The sequence below is a fragment of the Durio zibethinus genome, chromosome 4 (assembly GCF_047325235.1).
Source record: "Durio zibethinus cultivar Kanyao isolate XHJ-2024 chromosome 4, ASM4732523v1, whole genome shotgun sequence".
NCBI lineage: Eukaryota > Viridiplantae > Streptophyta > Magnoliopsida > Malvales > Malvaceae > Durio > Durio zibethinus.
In genome coordinates this window covers 7,463,659-7,481,788 of record NC_143165.1, presented here as the reverse complement: position 1 = coordinate 7,481,788, position 18,130 = coordinate 7,463,659, and the positions used below count along the sequence as shown (strand labels likewise).

The 18,130-nt window shown below is 31.1% G+C and overlaps 1 protein-coding gene across 1 annotated transcript; it reads left to right on the top strand.

Annotated features, from left to right (window-relative positions):
- The first annotated feature begins 373 nt into the window (after positions 1 to 373).
- Positions 374 to 6,479, top strand: LOC111287911 (uncharacterized). The gene is made up of 4 exons (XM_089759338.1): positions 374 to 1,651; positions 2,455 to 2,598; positions 3,198 to 5,207; positions 5,301 to 6,479. Exons 1-4 carry the CDS (start codon positions 661 to 663, stop codon positions 5,657 to 5,659), a joined length of 3,504 nt encoding a protein of 1,167 aa, XP_089615464.1. The 5' UTR covers positions 374 to 660; the 3' UTR covers positions 5,660 to 6,479.
- The last annotated feature ends 11,651 nt before the right edge of the window (positions 6,480 to 18,130 follow it).

Sequence of the window (18,130 nt, the reverse complement as noted above, 5' to 3'; positions counted from 1 at the left end):
AATGAAAAATAAAATAATAAAAAATAAAAATAAAAATCCAAAATCTATAATTGGACCCGAAAAGACTTGAATTCAACCGATTTGGACCCCAGATTAAAGAGGATGTCTACACTATGATTTATTTCATATATCAATTTATGGATTTGTGATGTATGAATGCATTCTTCAAGAAATTTTGAAGAAAATGGTTTTTTTTTTTTTTCGAACATTTGTCTCAATCTTTATGTCCAAAGGTTTGGGAAAAATTATAGCATTCTTTTCGATAATGTGGTTATGATGGTTTGGTAAAAAACATGAGATTCATGCTTATCACTATTTAGAGCGTAGGACTAGACTTGAGTCTACTCTTATTTTCTGGGAAAACATACAAATATCCAATGATAACACTGAGATCTTCTTTTTGGGCACAAGAGGAGGGTTTTCTCAAAGTTGCTCCTTTTCCTTTATCTTTTCTTACAATAAAAAAAAAAAGGGAATGTATTTTTAATTGAAATGCATGGAAAAGCTCGTCTAAAATGAATATGGAAAAAGATGGATACGTTAAAGACTTTAGAAAGACCTACTGACTTGAAAAAATTATAAGTATGAAGAAAAACATTATCTTTTTCATCTATAATTCAAAAATTTTCCTCTCACAACTTCCAGTTTAAAATTGTAATAATGGGAAACACTCGCTTCATTCCGATTCTTATGGTGGCGGTTCTGTTGTTTAGTTTTATGATTTCATTCTCTACTAAAGCAACAACCAATATCAACACTGACCAGTTGGCTCTTCTTGCACTAAAAGCCCGAGTCAATAGTGATCCTCAAAACCTCCTTACAACCAATTGGTCAACTGTTAGTTCTGTTTGCAATTGGATTGGTGTCACTTGCGGTTCTAGGCACAGAAGGGTCACGGCTGTGAATCTTATTGGCATGAATCTCTCCGGTACCATACCACCACACCTGGGAAATCTGTCGTTTCTTGCTGTGCTCCGCATTGAAAACAACAGTTTTCATGGCTCATTGCCTATCGAAATGGCTAATTTGCGTCGGCTGAAATTTTTAATTTTGGAAAACAACAATTTCAACGGGGAAATCCCTTCCTGGTTTGCTTCCTTCATAGAACTTCTGAGCTTGTCTTTGAGTGGTAACAACTTCATGGGAGTTATCCCATCTTCTTTGTGTTCTTTGCTAAAACTAGAGCTCTTGAGCTTGTATGAAAACAATCTATATGGACAGATTCCTGTGGCAATCGGAAATCTTTCTAGCCTGAGATGGTTATATTTGAGTAAGAATCAGTTTTCAGGCTTCATACCTTCCTCGGTCTTCAACATATCTTCATTGGTACAGATTGATCTCAGTTGCAACCAGCTAATTGGTTCAATACCCTCCATCCAACTCAACATTTCTTCTTTAGAAGCAATTGATTTAACATTTAACAATCTCACTGGTCATATCCCACCAAATATGTTTGATTATCTACCCAAACTAAAAGGGCTTTATTTGGGTGCAAACCAGCTTTCTGGCAGAATACCAATTGGTTTATTCAAGTGCCAAAAATTGGAAGAATTGTCCTTATCTCATAACTATTTAGAGGGGATTATACCTGGAGAAATCGGAAATTTGACTATGCTTAGGGAGTTGTATCTTGGCTTCAACAACCTCAAAGGTAAAAGGAAAATTATTGTTGAGTTTATTTCTTTTTGAACAATGACAATGTCACTTTTTGGCAAATCTCAAATGTTTCTTTAATCTCATTTTACCTATCTCTTTTTAATTTAGGCATTTTACCCTTAATTTGACTTTAATTTCTTTAGCATCTTCTTTTTATGTAAAGTATATGATTTTATGTTCGTCGAGACTGGTTTTTCACTACCAAATTTGCTAGAATATAAATTAGGAAACCACTTAACTTAACACCATACCTTATTCAATTTGTAGCTAAATAAAATAATGAAAATTATATTAAAAAATTCTAGTTGCTTTACTGTTATGCTTCACATCCTTTTTGCTGCAAGCAAATAATATTCTGGCTTTTGAGATTCTTTCTTTCTTTTTTTTTATTTTCATTTTCATTTTTATTTTTTGTGATTAGTGTCACGTTCTTTTTTTACTTTCCTTGTTTTTTTTTTTTAATTTAAATTCGACTCACTTCTTTTTTACTTTTAGATTTTCTCATTTGATCCGAAACTTTTACTTTAATAATCATGCATGTAATTTTCATTGACTAATCATTCACCAATTAATTATTACCACCTTGTATGTACTATTAATATTATTTTTTTCATTTTAATATATTTTATTCATATTAAACATAAGAAATAAATTATTTGTGGGGAAATTAATGCTTTGTATTACTTAAAAATTGTTTAATTCTTTCGTGATTAACAAAGAAATAAGACGTATTCATGTATAAGAAAACGAAATTTGCCAATAATTTTAACATGAAATAAAATTTCATTATAAATGCAGGTAAAATTCCACCACAGATTGGTAATCTTCTGAGTTTGGAGATGTTAACTCTTGCACATTGTTACCTAATAGGGGCTGTTCCTTCTGTCATTGGCAACCTAACATTTCTGAGAGCTCTCAGTTTTGCCTCCAATAACTTGACCGGTAATATATCACATTATTTCCATTTGTGTTATAACTTCATCTTTTTAATATTTGAATATTAATGTTTTTATTATTAGTGAATATTAATATTATTATAATTAGACTCTCTTATTGTAGTTGTAGTTACATAACCTTCTTTATTTTTCATAGAATTGTAAGATTGATGAAATGAATGGGAAATAGGAATGGTTGAATCCAGAGAATAAGCAAGAAATGGATTTAAATGGTGCATAGAGATGTCTATGGCTTTTGAATTAGGCAAAACCTTTTTGTAAAATCTAAACCCAGCTAGTATAAAATCATTAATTTAATTTAAAGTAGACAACTATTCCAAGCCATATCATTTTTTATTTTGTTTATTTTTTTAATTTAATAAAGTCTAACCGTTTTCATCGTCGATTAGTATGTTAGATTTCAAAATCATTTTATTTTGTTGAAGTTAGTTATTTGACTGATTATGTTACCGACACTAATTATTAAGAATGATATAAAATTAACAATACCAAGAGATACGTGCAAATAACATTTTCATTTGTTTTTGTCATTTACTGTGTGGATCAATATAGGACAATGGAATTACCCTCTGATTTTTGTGGCAGGTAATATACCACTACAATTTGGCAACCTTCCAAAATTGGAAGAATTGTATTTGTCATTTAATAGTATCTCTGGAATCATCCCTCCTCGCATTTTTAATAGCTCAACTGTGAGATTCATTGTTCTACCAGCAAACCAGCTCTCAGGCTATCTTCCATCAAACACAGGTCTTTGGCTTCCGAAGCTTGAAATCCTTGAACTTGCAAAAAATGAATTAAGTGGATTGATACCTGCCTCCATTTCCAATGCCTCTCGGCTTACTATTCTTGACATTGACGGCAACTCGTTTTCTGGATATATTCCTATTGACCTTGGCAATTTAAGAGATCTACAAATTCTCGCGGTAGGTCAGAATAATTTGGCTAGCACTCCTTCGTCCTCAGAGTTGAGCTTTTTATCTTCATTGGCAAATTGCAAACACTTGAGAGTATTGGAGTTTGCCATCAATCCTATGATCAGTGGTAAACTTCCGGTTTCTATAGGAAATCTCTCTGTTGAACAATTTCTAGCTTATGGTTGCAACATTAAAGGCAGTATTCCAGGAGAAATTGGCAATGTAAGCAACTTGATTTGGTTGGACCTAGATAACAATAAACTGGGTGGATCTCTTCCCACCACAATTGGAAGATTAAAAAATTTGCAACGTCTATCTCTTCAAGGCAACAATTTAGAAGGATTCTTCCCAGCTGAGTTATGCAATTTAAAGAGTTTGAGTTACCTGTATTTTACCGGTAACAAATTGGTTGGACCAATACCAGCATGTTTAGGTGATCTTGTTTCTCTTAGATATCTATTTTTGGGCTCCAACAAGTTTGCCAACTCAATACCCTCAACCTTGACAAGGCTTACAGATATCTTACAGCTAAACTTGTCTTCCAATTGTTTAAGCGGGCCCCTCCCAGTTGACATTGGAAAGTGGAAGGTTATCACTAGCATTGATTTTTCCAAAAATCAATTATCAGGTGAAATATCAATGAGCATTGGTGATCTTACAGACTTGACCTATCTCTCATTATCTGGTAACAGATTGCAAGGACCTATACCTGAGTCATTTGGGGGTCTAATAAGTTTACAAGTCCTGGATTTGTCAAGGAACAATTTCTCAGGAATCATCCCCAAGTCTTTAGAGAAGCTCTTGTATCTTGAACATTTTAATGTCTCATTCAATAGATTACAAGGAGAAATTCCTAACAAAGGATCCTTTACCAACTTCTCCATTCAATCTTTCATGGGAAATAAAGCGCTATGTGCCGTACCTCAACTGCAACTCCCACTCCCACCATGCAAGGCTAATTCTTTTGGAAAGCATTCGAGGAAAGCTATTCAACTTGTTGAATACATTTTATTTCCAATTGGCTCAATAATATTAGTACTTGCAGTGATTCTCACTTTTTCACGAAGAGGAAAAAGGAATGCAAATCTGCCAACTGCTCAAGAAAATTTCCCAGCATTAGCAGAATGGAGAAGAGTTTCATACCAAGAGCTTCAACAGGCTACATATGGATTTTCTGAAAGCAAATTACTTGGTGTGGGGTGTTTTGGATCAGTATACCAAGGAATTCTTTCAGATGGGTTAAGCGTTGCAGTAAAGGTTTTCAATTTGGAGTTAGAAGGAGCATTTAAGAGCTTTGGCGTTGAGTGCGAGGTCCTCCGTAACATTCGCCATCGAAATTTAGTCAAAATCATCAGTAGCTGTTCTAACGTTGATTTTAAAGCCTTGGTTCTTGAGTTCATGCCTGGTGGAAGTCTAGAGAAGTGTTTGTACTCTCATAACCATTTTTTGGATATCTTGCAGAGGTTGAACATAATGATCGATGTGGCATCTGCATTAGAATACCTTCATCATGGTTATACAACACCTGTGATCCATTGCGATTTAAAACCCAACAACATTCTTCTTGATGAAGATATGGTTGCACATTTGGGTGATTTTGGCATTGCAAAGCTATTAGGTGAACACGATTCAACAATACACACCATGACACTAGCAACGATTGGGTATATGTCACCAGGTAATAGAAAATTTAAAACTCTTTTATCCTATTATGATGACTAACGTAACATCATTGTATGCTTTGATGATGATTTTGACAATTTACATGTAGAATACGGATCAAAAGGAATTGTTTCAACAAAAGGTGATGTGTACAGCTTTGGTATTCTTTTGATGGAGACCTTCACAAGAAAGAAACCCACAGATGAAATTTTTGCTGGGGAAATGAGCATAAAATATTGGGTGAAACAGTCATTACCATCAGCATTAATGGAAGTTGTCGATACCAATTTGTTAAATAATAGAGAAAGACAATACTCTGCCACAAGGGATTGTGCTTTATCTATTTTGCAATTAGCATTGGAATGTTCAGAAGAAGTTCCAGAAGAGAGGATTGACATGAAAGAAGTTGTTGCTAAGCTGAAGAAGATTAAAATCAAGTTTTTACATGAGTCAAATAGGCGGGCCTAATGAGGAGAACTTTCATGTAGCTGGCTTTTCTATTTGACTCCTTTGAGCTTATGGGTTTGTCTTTCTTGATTTCCTTTAAGCTTAGCAAATCCATAGTTTCAGCCCAATTCATTCGTATTTGAGTGCTTGCCTTAATAAATTAACTGTGTTTGTGGGCTTTTGTTCTAATGTGTGGTCTTGAACATTACATGAATTGCTGAATTGCTATAAAGTTCTATGTTGTATTTGATGTTTATTTGTTTTGGTTGATTTAAGTTTCCGCAAAATGTTTTAAACAAAAAAGTTTTTTTCCTTGTACAGATTGTTTAGAATTGGAAATCATTATTCTAAACTTAAAGATTTGATTTCTTTTGGAGAGGAGTCTGTCTTTCTCATCTCTTCAAGAAATAAAAAACAGAGTTCCTCAAAATAGTGGGAAACCAATTATCAAAGTATTCTTTAGGTTTGAGATCAGTCAAAAAATCGTATTGAAAAAACTTTGTCTATCTACAAAGAATTTTTTTCCCTTTTTTAACCTTTAATTAGAAACAATCGATTAGTGCAACGTGAATTGTGAACTTTCTATTACGCAAGTAATTAAGGATGTTAAAAACGAATTGCATTGTCTAACAACAATCTAACTCACTTACCTTTTTCTTCTATCAAAATAAGGTAAAATTAAATGCTCAATCTTTGGAGGCAAAGCTTTGAATAGGTGATCCAAAATGATACCTTTATTTTGATTTTATTGAGATGTTATAATGTGAAAAATATGAAAATATAGTTGGAGCCTTAGAGTTGCAAGGTCTTCAGTTTTGGCCATGTCAAGTGACAAATTGGAATGCCCCTTATTTTGGGTCTTTAATCATTTTATGGTTAATTCCATATCGTGAGTTATTGGACCGTAATTTGATCACTTGTGAAATTGATATAGAAAAGCAATTGAAAGTCATTATATTTTTCCTAAATTTTCAAATTAGAAAGTGGGAATCCCAATCCCACGTTAGAAGAGAAGATTTCACATTTCACATTAGAAAGGGTTTTTCTGCAAAGATGGAACTTGACTGAATGCATGAGAGTGGACTGAGGTGTCTACAATTTCACATTTGATTTTTTTTTTTTTTCAAATATGCTAACTTTTCATTTTTTTTAAAGAAACATTAAACCCGTCACAAAACAAGTGTAAAATTATCAATGATCATAATATTTATGAGAACAAACAAGAAATTAAGTAAAGTTAAAAAGCCATTTACTTTTTGTATAATGTTGATGAACAATTTCTTTTGTATTTTCATTTTATTTATTTAATGATGAACAATTTCTTTTCTAGACTTCTATTCATTGTCAACGTCGCATAATCTTCCAATTTTGCAAAGTGGCCAATCTGGTTCAAAATACCATTGATATTCATTCATCATCCCCTCTTTCACTCACCCTTGTCCTTTCTTGCTCTTTTTAGTTGACCATAAACTCAAGCTGTCTGTCATTAACAAACACACCACACTACGTTTATATCTCAGCCTTTTTCTTTTTGAAACTCTTATAGTTTAGTAATATAAATATAAATTAATTAAACACCACTGTTCTTGTTTTTTTTTTTTCTTTTTGTGGTCTTCAAAATATCTTTAAATCCAATATCTTAATATAATCACTCTTATATATATAAACAAGGAAAAATGAAATAGAGGGACAAACGGCCTTAGAGCATTGCCACGTTGGGTGGGACAAGGAGAAGGGTCATTGAGTATTTTTTCCAATTTAAATTTATTTATATAATAGATTACAATATTTATTCTATTAAATTATGCGAGTTTAGATAATATGAGATTTACATAACCGGTGATTTAAATTAACAGTTTTAGGTGAATCAAATACCTATCATTTAAAAGTGTTAATCAAATTTGACTCGATCCAATTTAATTCATAAACACTTCTAATATTTTTATGATAATTATCAAAATTATCATTACTCAAACTTGCATATGTGGGTTTGTAATAGATTCCTCAATAGCTTTTTGCTGTATCATATGCAATATATAATATACATTTTTTTTTGTTTTGTCAATAATTGATTGATTTCTATAACCACGAAGTGCCCTACTAGAAACAATTGAATTGACAAGAGTGCAATGCAACTTATTAAACTTCTTTTTTGGGTTAGATGGTAAAATTTGATCATGTATGTCTTGAGTCAGTCAACCACATTTCCAAACTACAAGTTGTGAATAATACAGGAAATTAATGCTGTCTTTGGCATGAAAAGGACAATTGACAGCCGAACAAAAAGGTTTTTTTTTTTTTTTCTAACTTTTTTAATTGGAAAATGAGTAAAGTCGTTGGTCAATATTTGTTTCTTAGGGCCACTGCAATAAGTTTGCCGTGCATTGACATAGGCTATTACATGGAAATTATCTTAATGATCCTATTCTGTTCCGATGTTATTTTTGTACTCAAGACTAAAATTTTTTACGTGTCAAAACCTGTTGCTTTTATCATCCTTGTTTATTTTAATACCAAAGGGCATATCCCAACAAACAAAAGTAGGATTTTAATTCGAGGTTTTAGATTTGAATCTTGAGATGAATAAAAGGTGAGACTTATGAATAAGAAGAGATTATCTCTTATTGTACTTTAGACGTAAAAAGAAAAGTTTAAATTGATACTTGAGCTAAGTTCATCCATTAAAATTCATTCGCAATCCACTATTTTTTTTAAAATGTCATTTTTGTTCATAATCTAAAACTTTGACATTTATCAATTATCACCCACTATTAAAAAAAATCATCATCCAAAAAGCTAGTAGAAATGTTCATACAAGTATCACATATCACTTTATTTGGCTTGATGCAAACATCTGATATAGTTTGTTTATATTAACATATTTCGTTTATTTGTCATAATGTTTAAATTTGAGAATCTACTCATTAGATACAAAAAATATGAAGTTATCATCAATTTTTTTTCTACTTAGGTGTGATTGGCCATTTAAATGAATCTATCATTTTTAAGATTATGATAAGCTTAGACTAAGAAATCTAAAAAGAATAGATTATAGTCTACCTTAACCGAACTAAATCCAAAAGTCAATTATGTATAAAAAAGGTTTTATCACTCCACAACATCCAAAATTGATACACAATTAATCACATATTTCACTAAAAATATATATTTTTTACTCTCCCCAAGAGTTTTTAAAATAAATTTGTTGTTCACTTGAAGAGGTTTCACTATTAGATTCATTAAATACCTAACAAAAAATTAAATTCTAATTCCTTTTGTTTATTTACAGAATAATGTCTTACAAAAGTATTACCAAAATATCATAGAAAAATCATAAATATCATGCAATAATATCATAATTAAATCATGCAAAAAAAAATCATAATAAACTACATAAATAAATAAAATTTATGCGAAATATCATGCAAATAAATAAACTATAAGTTTAAAAATTCATGTCAAAGTTTTTCTTTCTTTTTCTTGTTTTTAAATAAAATAAAATAAATAAATAAACAAAAAAATCAAAATAAATAGAAAATCAAAATCAAAATAAAAAATTGAAAATTGAAAATTGAAAATTGAAAATAAATTAACCAAACCAATTAACAAATATCACTTCTATTCAAATTACAACGTAATTACATTATTGAAAAAGTCAATTATTTATAATTAAATTCATCAATTAATAAGCATATTGAAATAAATATGTCACGTAATTACAAGTCTCAATTAAAAAGTTTTTTTTTTTTTTTGTGATTTGTATGAACAATTACAAAAAAACTAGAATAATTACAAAAAATAATTAATTGTAATTTTCCTTTGTAAAAGATGTAGAATAGTCAATTAGTATTAGATAGAAAATTTTTTTGCTAATTTGATGAAACGTTATATATAATGTCCTCTCTCATTCTCTCTCTCCATATATATATATATATATATATATACATATATATAAATGTAACACCCTAATCACACATCAAGAGACTTTGAGGATATGCAGTGATATATAAGTAGAGGCTTAAACTCAAATCTATGAGGTATCTTTTGTGAAACAAATGTTAAAAAAAATAAATAAGAAAAGATAAATAATAGAAAAGAACTTTGGTTTTGAAGCATGAAGAACACTTTCTTAAAGGAAATTATGCTTTTAGGATACAACAAAACCTCAAACTCTCCAATCAGAAGCAATGAAAATGGTTATACTTAAAAGATTTATTTATAATGAATGAACAGATATAAATTTCTATTTAGATAGTTATGACCTGTATAATTATGACCTTTATAAATAATAATCTATTTATATTCAAATAATTATGACCATTTATCATATGATAATTGTTTCTATTCAAACATAATTATTTAAAATATGAAAAAATTAATACAAAATTAATTTTATTCATCAATAATTAAATCTTTCTATCCAATGTGGGATGCACTACATTCTAAACTACCAATAATCCCCCACTAGTTTGGAATATTGGTGCTTAATTTTTACCTTTCACATGATAAATATTATGAATACAAAAAGATATCTCTCAATTTAAACCTTCAATTAGCGTATATATCTTAGAATTCTAACGAAGTTGATAGTGTCCGCAGATTAAACCTTAACTCCTAGTGTTATAATTGAAGATATAACATATACAATACTTATTTATTCTTCTGTCAAAGGTTTATAACTGCTTTTAGCATATTATGGCCATGTGCTTATCCTATTCATAAATGTTTACAAGAGAGACCCTAATTTTTTTTGTTGACGCGGCACCACTTCTATGTTTATATAGGTAGAGTTTTCATTATGTCTTCATTGCTTTAGACATTTAAAACTCTATTAAAAGTATAAAAACTCATTCTCCCCATGTAATAGATACACTAGTTTTTAAAATTTGAATGGATTTTACTAGTGTTTGACAGACATATAACAATAGCTTGTTTTTACCCATTAAACTTTGTAATTAGAGGTTACTAATTCAAAGTTGGGTTTCCATTATCGGTGTCTAATAGTAAGAGTTTAAATTCATTCTACTTGCAGTACTACTAACTAAATATCTTGGAATTCAATTTTTTTATAGTAATTACCCCTACTTGAAATTGAATCTCTAATATAATCACTTCAAGCTAATGTGTACAAACTTTTCATTTTGCATATTATTTATATGCTCCAAATATTATTGCCTTATTCTTATCATTTTAGAAAATATTTGGTTTTGGTTGTGGTCACAACTCTATATTTATTAATTTCAACCATTTTGTTTTCATACGTTTATACATTTTTAATACAATCATACTTCTAGTACAATTGGATAAACTCAATGAATAAACCAAATGATTTTAGTTCTTTTAAGATTTTAAAGACCTTTATGACTTTACTTTAATAAGTGTCCAAACTTATTAGCTTGTATAATTTGCTCATAAAATTTTACTACAATCTTACAATATTATAGTGGCAATTTTTATGTCTTTTGATTCTTATCACCCCCACTATGTGCAAGTATGCATTCTTTTATTAAAGAATATCTCATTCAATTATCAAGATATCATATATATTTAATCAAGTTACTCTTTCATTTATCTTTTAATTATTTGGTGGTTTCTTTTTTAAGTAAGAGGCCACCAAATCCACCCTTAGTGAAAAATAATTAGATGATATCTTAACATTTCAATAAAAGTTTCAAAACTTTAATATTTTAACTCAATATAAAAGTTTACCTTAATAAGCAAATTTCAAATATAATCATGTTTCTATAGTCTCTTTTAAGACTTTTATGTTCATTCATAAATATTTATATGAATCTATTTCATCACGGACACTATTAATAATTTTTTTTATTACCACGAACAAAACCATTTTATCACCCAAATGGATTAAATAGCATTCTTTTTGCTATTATAAAAGTTTTCAAATTCACAAGATCTTTGAATCACTCATGGCTTCCAGAGTAAAATATACTTTGAAAATTTCACTATATAAAATCATAGATAATAAATCATTTGTACAATCCATAAAGTAGACCATATACATAACAAAAATGACCACAACATGATCAAGAATATGGCATCAATTTTGGCTTATGGCTATTATAAGCCAACCATAATAATCCACCTCATACCTACAAATCATGTAGATTTAGCTATTAAAATTATCTCATTTATAATGATGACTTTTAGTAAAATCCAACTATCTCAAATGTTATCATGAGTTTTCAATGCATATAATAATTGCCTAATAACCAATTATAAGTTAATGATTATTAAAACCTCTAAACTTAATATCAAAATTTTATGAAAACTTTATTTCTTCACCATTGTACAACTTATGTATCTCTGTTATTCACCACTTTTAATTGGTCAAAACATTTTTGGATATATAATAAATTCAAACTTTACTCATATGTGAAATAAGAGTCCATAGTATATTTAACTCCAATTTTAAATATTTTCACAATCATTTTGTGATTAATATGTTCATATCTAGATCCTACTCTCAACACCAGTAGAAATTTTGACAGAACTTGGAGGTGAGCCAATATTTAAAGATGCTGAATTCTTGGACTCCTCCACAGAACTTTCTTCAGGATTAGAGTTATCACTGCGTTGTCTGTAACACCTGGAATGTAATGACGTTCCAGATACAAAGTTATTATCCTACCCAACAAAAGATGGTTTGAGCAGGAGCGGTATTTTGATTACCAATTAAAACAAGCTGGTCCACAGCATAAACCACACCCTCTCAGACAAACATTTTGGAAAAAGTTCCAGGAAGCTTCTTCATGAGGATCTCAGCAATTTGGAGGGAAGGAACCAAGACATATGGATCTTTTCATGCTAAAACACTGAAAAGGCTTTCTTTCAAGCATTCTTGATATTCATCTGCCACATACAAATTCAGCTCACCAAGTTTCATATGTACTGTGGTTCATGTCCATATGAAGGCTTTGGATTCAGTTGATTGTGACTTCACAATAGTTGAAGTTTCCCCTTGAAGAACCATTATCTTCTTTTTGAAGGATTGCAACTTCAACCAAGGCTTTAATCTACTCATTATAATGTTGCACTGAGTCCCTCCCAGCTTAACATCAACTTCAGCTCTAATAGGTGAGATTGGCTATATTGGAAGTGCCTTTCTACCCAATGATAGATATACCTTAAAATTAAGACATAAAAAGGGTGTTTATCTAATCACTTTAATTGTCTGACTTTGTGCATCATTTTCATTATCATATGTAACATTATGCATAGCATCACTTTCATTTCATCCATGAAACTAACTATGTTGTTTGTCTGATTTTATGCATCTGTATTATTTTCATGATCATGTTTTAACACAATCATTTGCATCCATTTCATATTAGATTTTATTCAGGAAAATGTACATTTCATTCATGCATCAAAGTATCATACATAAATTATAGCATAACATTTTTAGTCATAATTGTGGTGCTAAAGGTTCAAAGATAGCTCTATCTAGCGAGAATCCTGCCCATCGATACAACACAAGATCTAGAGCCAGACAAATAGAGCAAGAAAATTCTCACAGATTTGAAAAATAGAAAAAGCAGAGGAGAAGATTGAAAGTGAGTTGAGCAAGATTCTAGATGCTCTTAATAAGTTGAATAAGGGAAAAAGAGTTGAAAACAATACAAACCAACAAGTTCTCCCATTGCAAGAAGTGGTTGACCCTTTGTATCCTTCAGGTTTTGGCCCACCTCAAGCCCAGTCTGCTCAAGAGGTTCCACTGTAACACTTCACATATCCAACATATCCTGGAATATCGTCAGCTTTCAACCCAGGGCATTATAATAGCTATGTAAATCTTGTCTTCACTGAAAACACAGTAGAACCAATTCTTGATCTAGATGATTTGAAAGAAAAAGAGAAAAAATATAAGAGTGAAAACTCAGGAAAGCTCCAAGATTAGTATGCTAAAACAAAGGCTACAGGTTGTGGAAGGATTTGGTTTCTATGGTTCAGTTGATGCTGCTGGGCTCTGCTTAGTCTCTTATGTGGTTATTCCTCATAAGTTCAAAGTACCAGAATTTGAAAAATATGATGGTACGAAGTACCCCAAAACCCACATCACTATGTATTATCAAAAAATGGTAGCTCATGCTCATGATGAAAAACTCTTGATGCATGTCTTTCAGGATAGCCTTACAGGCTCAGCGACCAAGTGGTATATTCAGCTGGACAGAACTCGCATTCACTCTTAGAGCAATATGGCTCATGACTTCATCAATCAATATCGACATATTATCGATTTGGTCCATGATCGTTTATCTTTACAGAACCTAGAAAAAAAGATAAATGAGCTTTTTAAAGAGTATACCCAGAGGTGAAGGGATATTGCTTCTCAAGTACAGCCTCCTCTAACTGAGAAAAAAACTACGGTGTTATTTGTCAGCACTTTGAAATCTCCTTATTATGAAAAGATGATAGGGAATGCAACAAAGAATTTCATCGATATGGTGATATGTAGAGAAATTATTAAAAGTGCCATAAAAAATGGCAAGTTAAAAGGAGGAGAAACCAAGAAGGCATCAGAAAAGAAAGAAACTGAAGCTTAAGCTGTGAGTTTTGATAGATAACAATTCAGGGGTTATCAACCCTATCCATCTCAAGGTTACTCTTCGTACTATCTTGCTGTGAATAATGCCTCATCCTACCCATACCAGCTAGTCCCACAACCACCTTATTCATCCACACACCCATCAATTTTTAGCCCTCAAGATCTTACATATAGCCTTAACACTCAAGCTCCTGCAAGAACCCAAATTCGCCCTACTAACCCAGCAAGTGGTTCATGAGAACAACAGATTACTCGAGAAAAATTTATGTTTGATCCAATCCCCATGACTTATACGAAGTTATATCGAGAACTCTATAATAGCCATTTGATTGCCCCCAGTCATGTGGAGCCACTTAAGCTACCCTATCCTAAGTGGTATGATTCTACAGTCCACTACGACTACCACTATGAAATTACTGGCCATTCTACTGAAAATTGCACTGCTTTAAAGCATAAGGTGCAATGATTGATCAATGATGGAATGGTAAGTTTTGATCAAGGAAAAGTAACAACACCTGATGTTAGTGCTCTAAGTGACAATCAAGAACACATTGGTCAGAAAGGGTCCGGAGAGTCACAATGAATTGAGGGGCAAGATGTTAATAGAGATTCTTCACCTGATCACATAGGGGACAATTTTGGAGAGTGGAGATAAGGCTGGTTGAAAGTTTTTTTTTGTCATTTTAGGATTTCTTTAAAGTAATGTTAAGATTTCTTTTTTGCAATATGATTTCACTTGTTATCATCTTAATAAGGGCAAGTTAATGCATTTCATTATATTTTCTCTTTCACTCGATCATTATTCCATGTCCTGTTAGCTATCATAACTTTACATTCTCATTCTCAAATTTCAGATGATAAATATTTAGACAATGATAACAATAATTCTGAGATTTAATTTTGAGAACTCATCCACATTAATATGAGGAGATGATTTGAATAAAAAGTAAGTTGTTACTGGAGATGAAATAGATATGTCTTGAAGATGTGTAATCTTTTATATAGGTTCATGAGCTTTGTTCAATAGATGATGTTCAAGAAAGGTATTCACAATTGAGATGAAAAATGGCCATCTTTCTTTTATCATTCGAAAAACCATTTATTGCTACCCCTTTGAACCTATCATGATTTTTTTTTTTAAAGAATACCAACCAAGGATCACCCTCTACACTGAAAGGTAATTTTTGAAAAAAATCATAAAAGGTCTCAAAGATAGAAAGAGAAAGAAAAGCAAAAGAAAAAAAAATGCCACACAAGATTTGGGGTAAAATAATGAGAATCCTTTGTGTGAGGAAAGAAAAAAGTAGTGAAATGATGTAGGGGTAAAATGCCAAGTTGCATCAAATGATCCTTGGTTTTAAACCTTTTTAATACATGTTTTGAGCCTATTATATCCATTTCTTTTATGACCCCTCACCTTGACCTACATTACAACCTTGAAAAGTCCATTTGGATCAAGTGTGAATGTTCAAATTGAATGATCATATATTGGGTAAAGACATACTCATGATGAAACAATGAAATCATGCTACATTGCTCTAAAGTTTGATGTGTGGAAGATATCAACAATGGATTGAAAAAAAAGATGAAGAAAAAAAAGAAAAAATAGAAAAAAAAGAATGAAAAAAAATGAAAAAATGAAAAAAAGAGGTTCAAATTGAAAACCTGAAATGGTGATTTTGGTAGAAAAAGATTCAGGTCAAATGGTTCACATGGATGAAAGATCAAAGACATCTGAAGATCCCTCAAAGACTGAGGCGAAGTTCACCAAGCTCAAGATGACTTCAACAGTAAATGAAATGAGTTTTTGAAAAAGAATCCTAGATTAATGTTAAGAATTGTCTAAATATTCATCATTTGGACATACCATTCATCGCAATGATATGTATCCAATTTATTTCCTTTCCCATTTGTTTTGTACCAAAATAGATCTTCATTGATTATCTTTACCATAATTCACCTTGTGTTCTCTTATTGTTACACCCCTAGAATGAATTGAGAAAATGCTTGATTGCATTGTATTTGTCAAGAATTAAAATGATAATGAATGAATAAATATGTGCTTAAAAGAGTCTTACATTCATTTGAAAATAAATCTAAGATGATGGTGGTAACAAAATGAAGAAATGGTAGAAACCTAAAAGAGATAATTTGAAAAGACATATGATGTGACCAAATGAAGAATATGATGATGGATTGGATAATAAAATGAAGATGAGGCCAATCTTAAAAGTGGCATAATCAAGTGATGAATATAGGGATGTATTGGTTGATATAACCTATGAGTTATGGTTAAGTGATGAAAATGATATGGAGCAATAGATGAAACTGGTGCTGAGAAACTTATGAATGATGACCAAGTGAAGAGTACAAGGATGAATTAGTCGACATGACTTGCAAGTTATGATTGAATGATGAAAATAATCAATGGACAAAGTTTATTTTGGAATGGTTAATGCTGAGACACATATGAGTAATGACCCAGAGATGGTGGATGAAACTTGTTCTGAAATTTGTTAGTGCTGAAAAGTCCATGAATGGCGATCAAGTAATGGAAACAATAATGATCAGTTGATGAAGCTTGTTTCAAAATGTTGAAAAGCTAAATAAGGGGAGAATGTGAGATGGTAGGGTTTTGAGGACCATATTCCATAATTATTTAGGATTTCATGACATTATTGACATCCGCATTACATGTAACATGTTGGCATTGTTACATGAATAGTACCTACACATAATTTGTTGAATTAAACTTTGTTTGGACATGCATGGCACTATGGGAATATAGGTTGCCGCATTTGCATCATTAAGAAGGCATTTGCATCTTTGGTCATAACATTCATTCATGCAAATTTTTGAGTCATTTGAAAAATAAATTGTGAATATTTTGATGAGAATTGTTGAGAACTCAAATGAGAATCTTTGAGTTTCAAAATGAAAATCTTTGAGGAGTGAAACCCTAAAGTTCATCAAATGTGAATATTCAAACAAATGAAAAGTTTTGAACTTTTGGATGTGAATCTCCAAAATACAAAGCTTCAACCCTTTGGATATGAACTTCTAATGTTTTAAATGAGAGCCTTTGAACTTAGATGTGAAACTCTAAGTTTTATTGCATGTAAGCATTTGAACTCAAATGAAAAGCTTTGAATTTTTTGATGTGAATTTCCAAAATTCAAATGAAAAGCTTTAGATTTTTGGATATGAATTCCAACTTTGCCAAATGAGAACCTTTGAAAAGTCTTAAACTTTTGGATGTGAGCCTCCAAAATTCAAATAAGGGTCTTTGATGCGAGTCTTGCAAGTTGCAAATGCAAATCTTGAGATCTTACAAATTTGAATGAAACTGAAATTTAAAGAATCAAATTTCAGTAAATTCTTTCGAAGTTGGAAGGTTCTTGCGAATCTGAACCTATGAATGTTGAACTCAAATTGTGAATCCTTAAGTTCCCATTACAAAATTCCTTCAATCACGATCTATAACTCTTTTGGACATTACTGTCAATTAGCAATTTATTTTTTCAAAGTTCCGTTGCCTCTGTTTAGAGGAGCAATTTACTTTCCAAAGTTTCGTTGACTCTGTTTAGAGGAGCAATTTACTTTTCAAAGTTATGGAGCCTCTACTTAGAGGAGCTTTGATCAAATTAAAAAAAAAAAACAAAAAAAAGGTAAAAATAATAAAACAATAAAACAAAAAATTGCCTCTAATTAGAGGAGCTTTATTCATTTTCAAAGTCGTTGAGCCTCTGATTAGAGGAGCTTTATTTATTTTTCAAAGTCGTTGAGCCTCTGAATAGAGGAGCTTTATTCATTTTCAAAGTCGTTGAGCCTCTAATTAGAGGAGCATTGTTTATGTTTTTCAAAGTCGTTGAGCCTCTACTTAGAGGAGTTTTGATCAAATCTTAAAAAATAAAAAGTGTCGAGTT

What these genes read in the sequence shown, in the direction of transcription:
- LOC111287911 (XM_089759338.1), top strand. Translation starts at nt 661, where the DNA reads ATGGGAAACACTCGCTTCATTCCGATTCTTATGGTGGCGGTTCTGTTG. An exon ending in TGGCTTCAACAACCTCAAAG is followed by an intron (nt 1,652 to 2,454) that starts GTAAAAGGAAAA and finishes TTATAAATGCAG; the next exon opens with GTAAAATTCCACCACAGATT. An exon ending in GATTGGGTATATGTCACCAG is followed by an intron (nt 5,208 to 5,300) that starts GTAATAGAAAAT and finishes ATTTACATGTAG; the next exon opens with AATACGGATCAAAAGGAATT.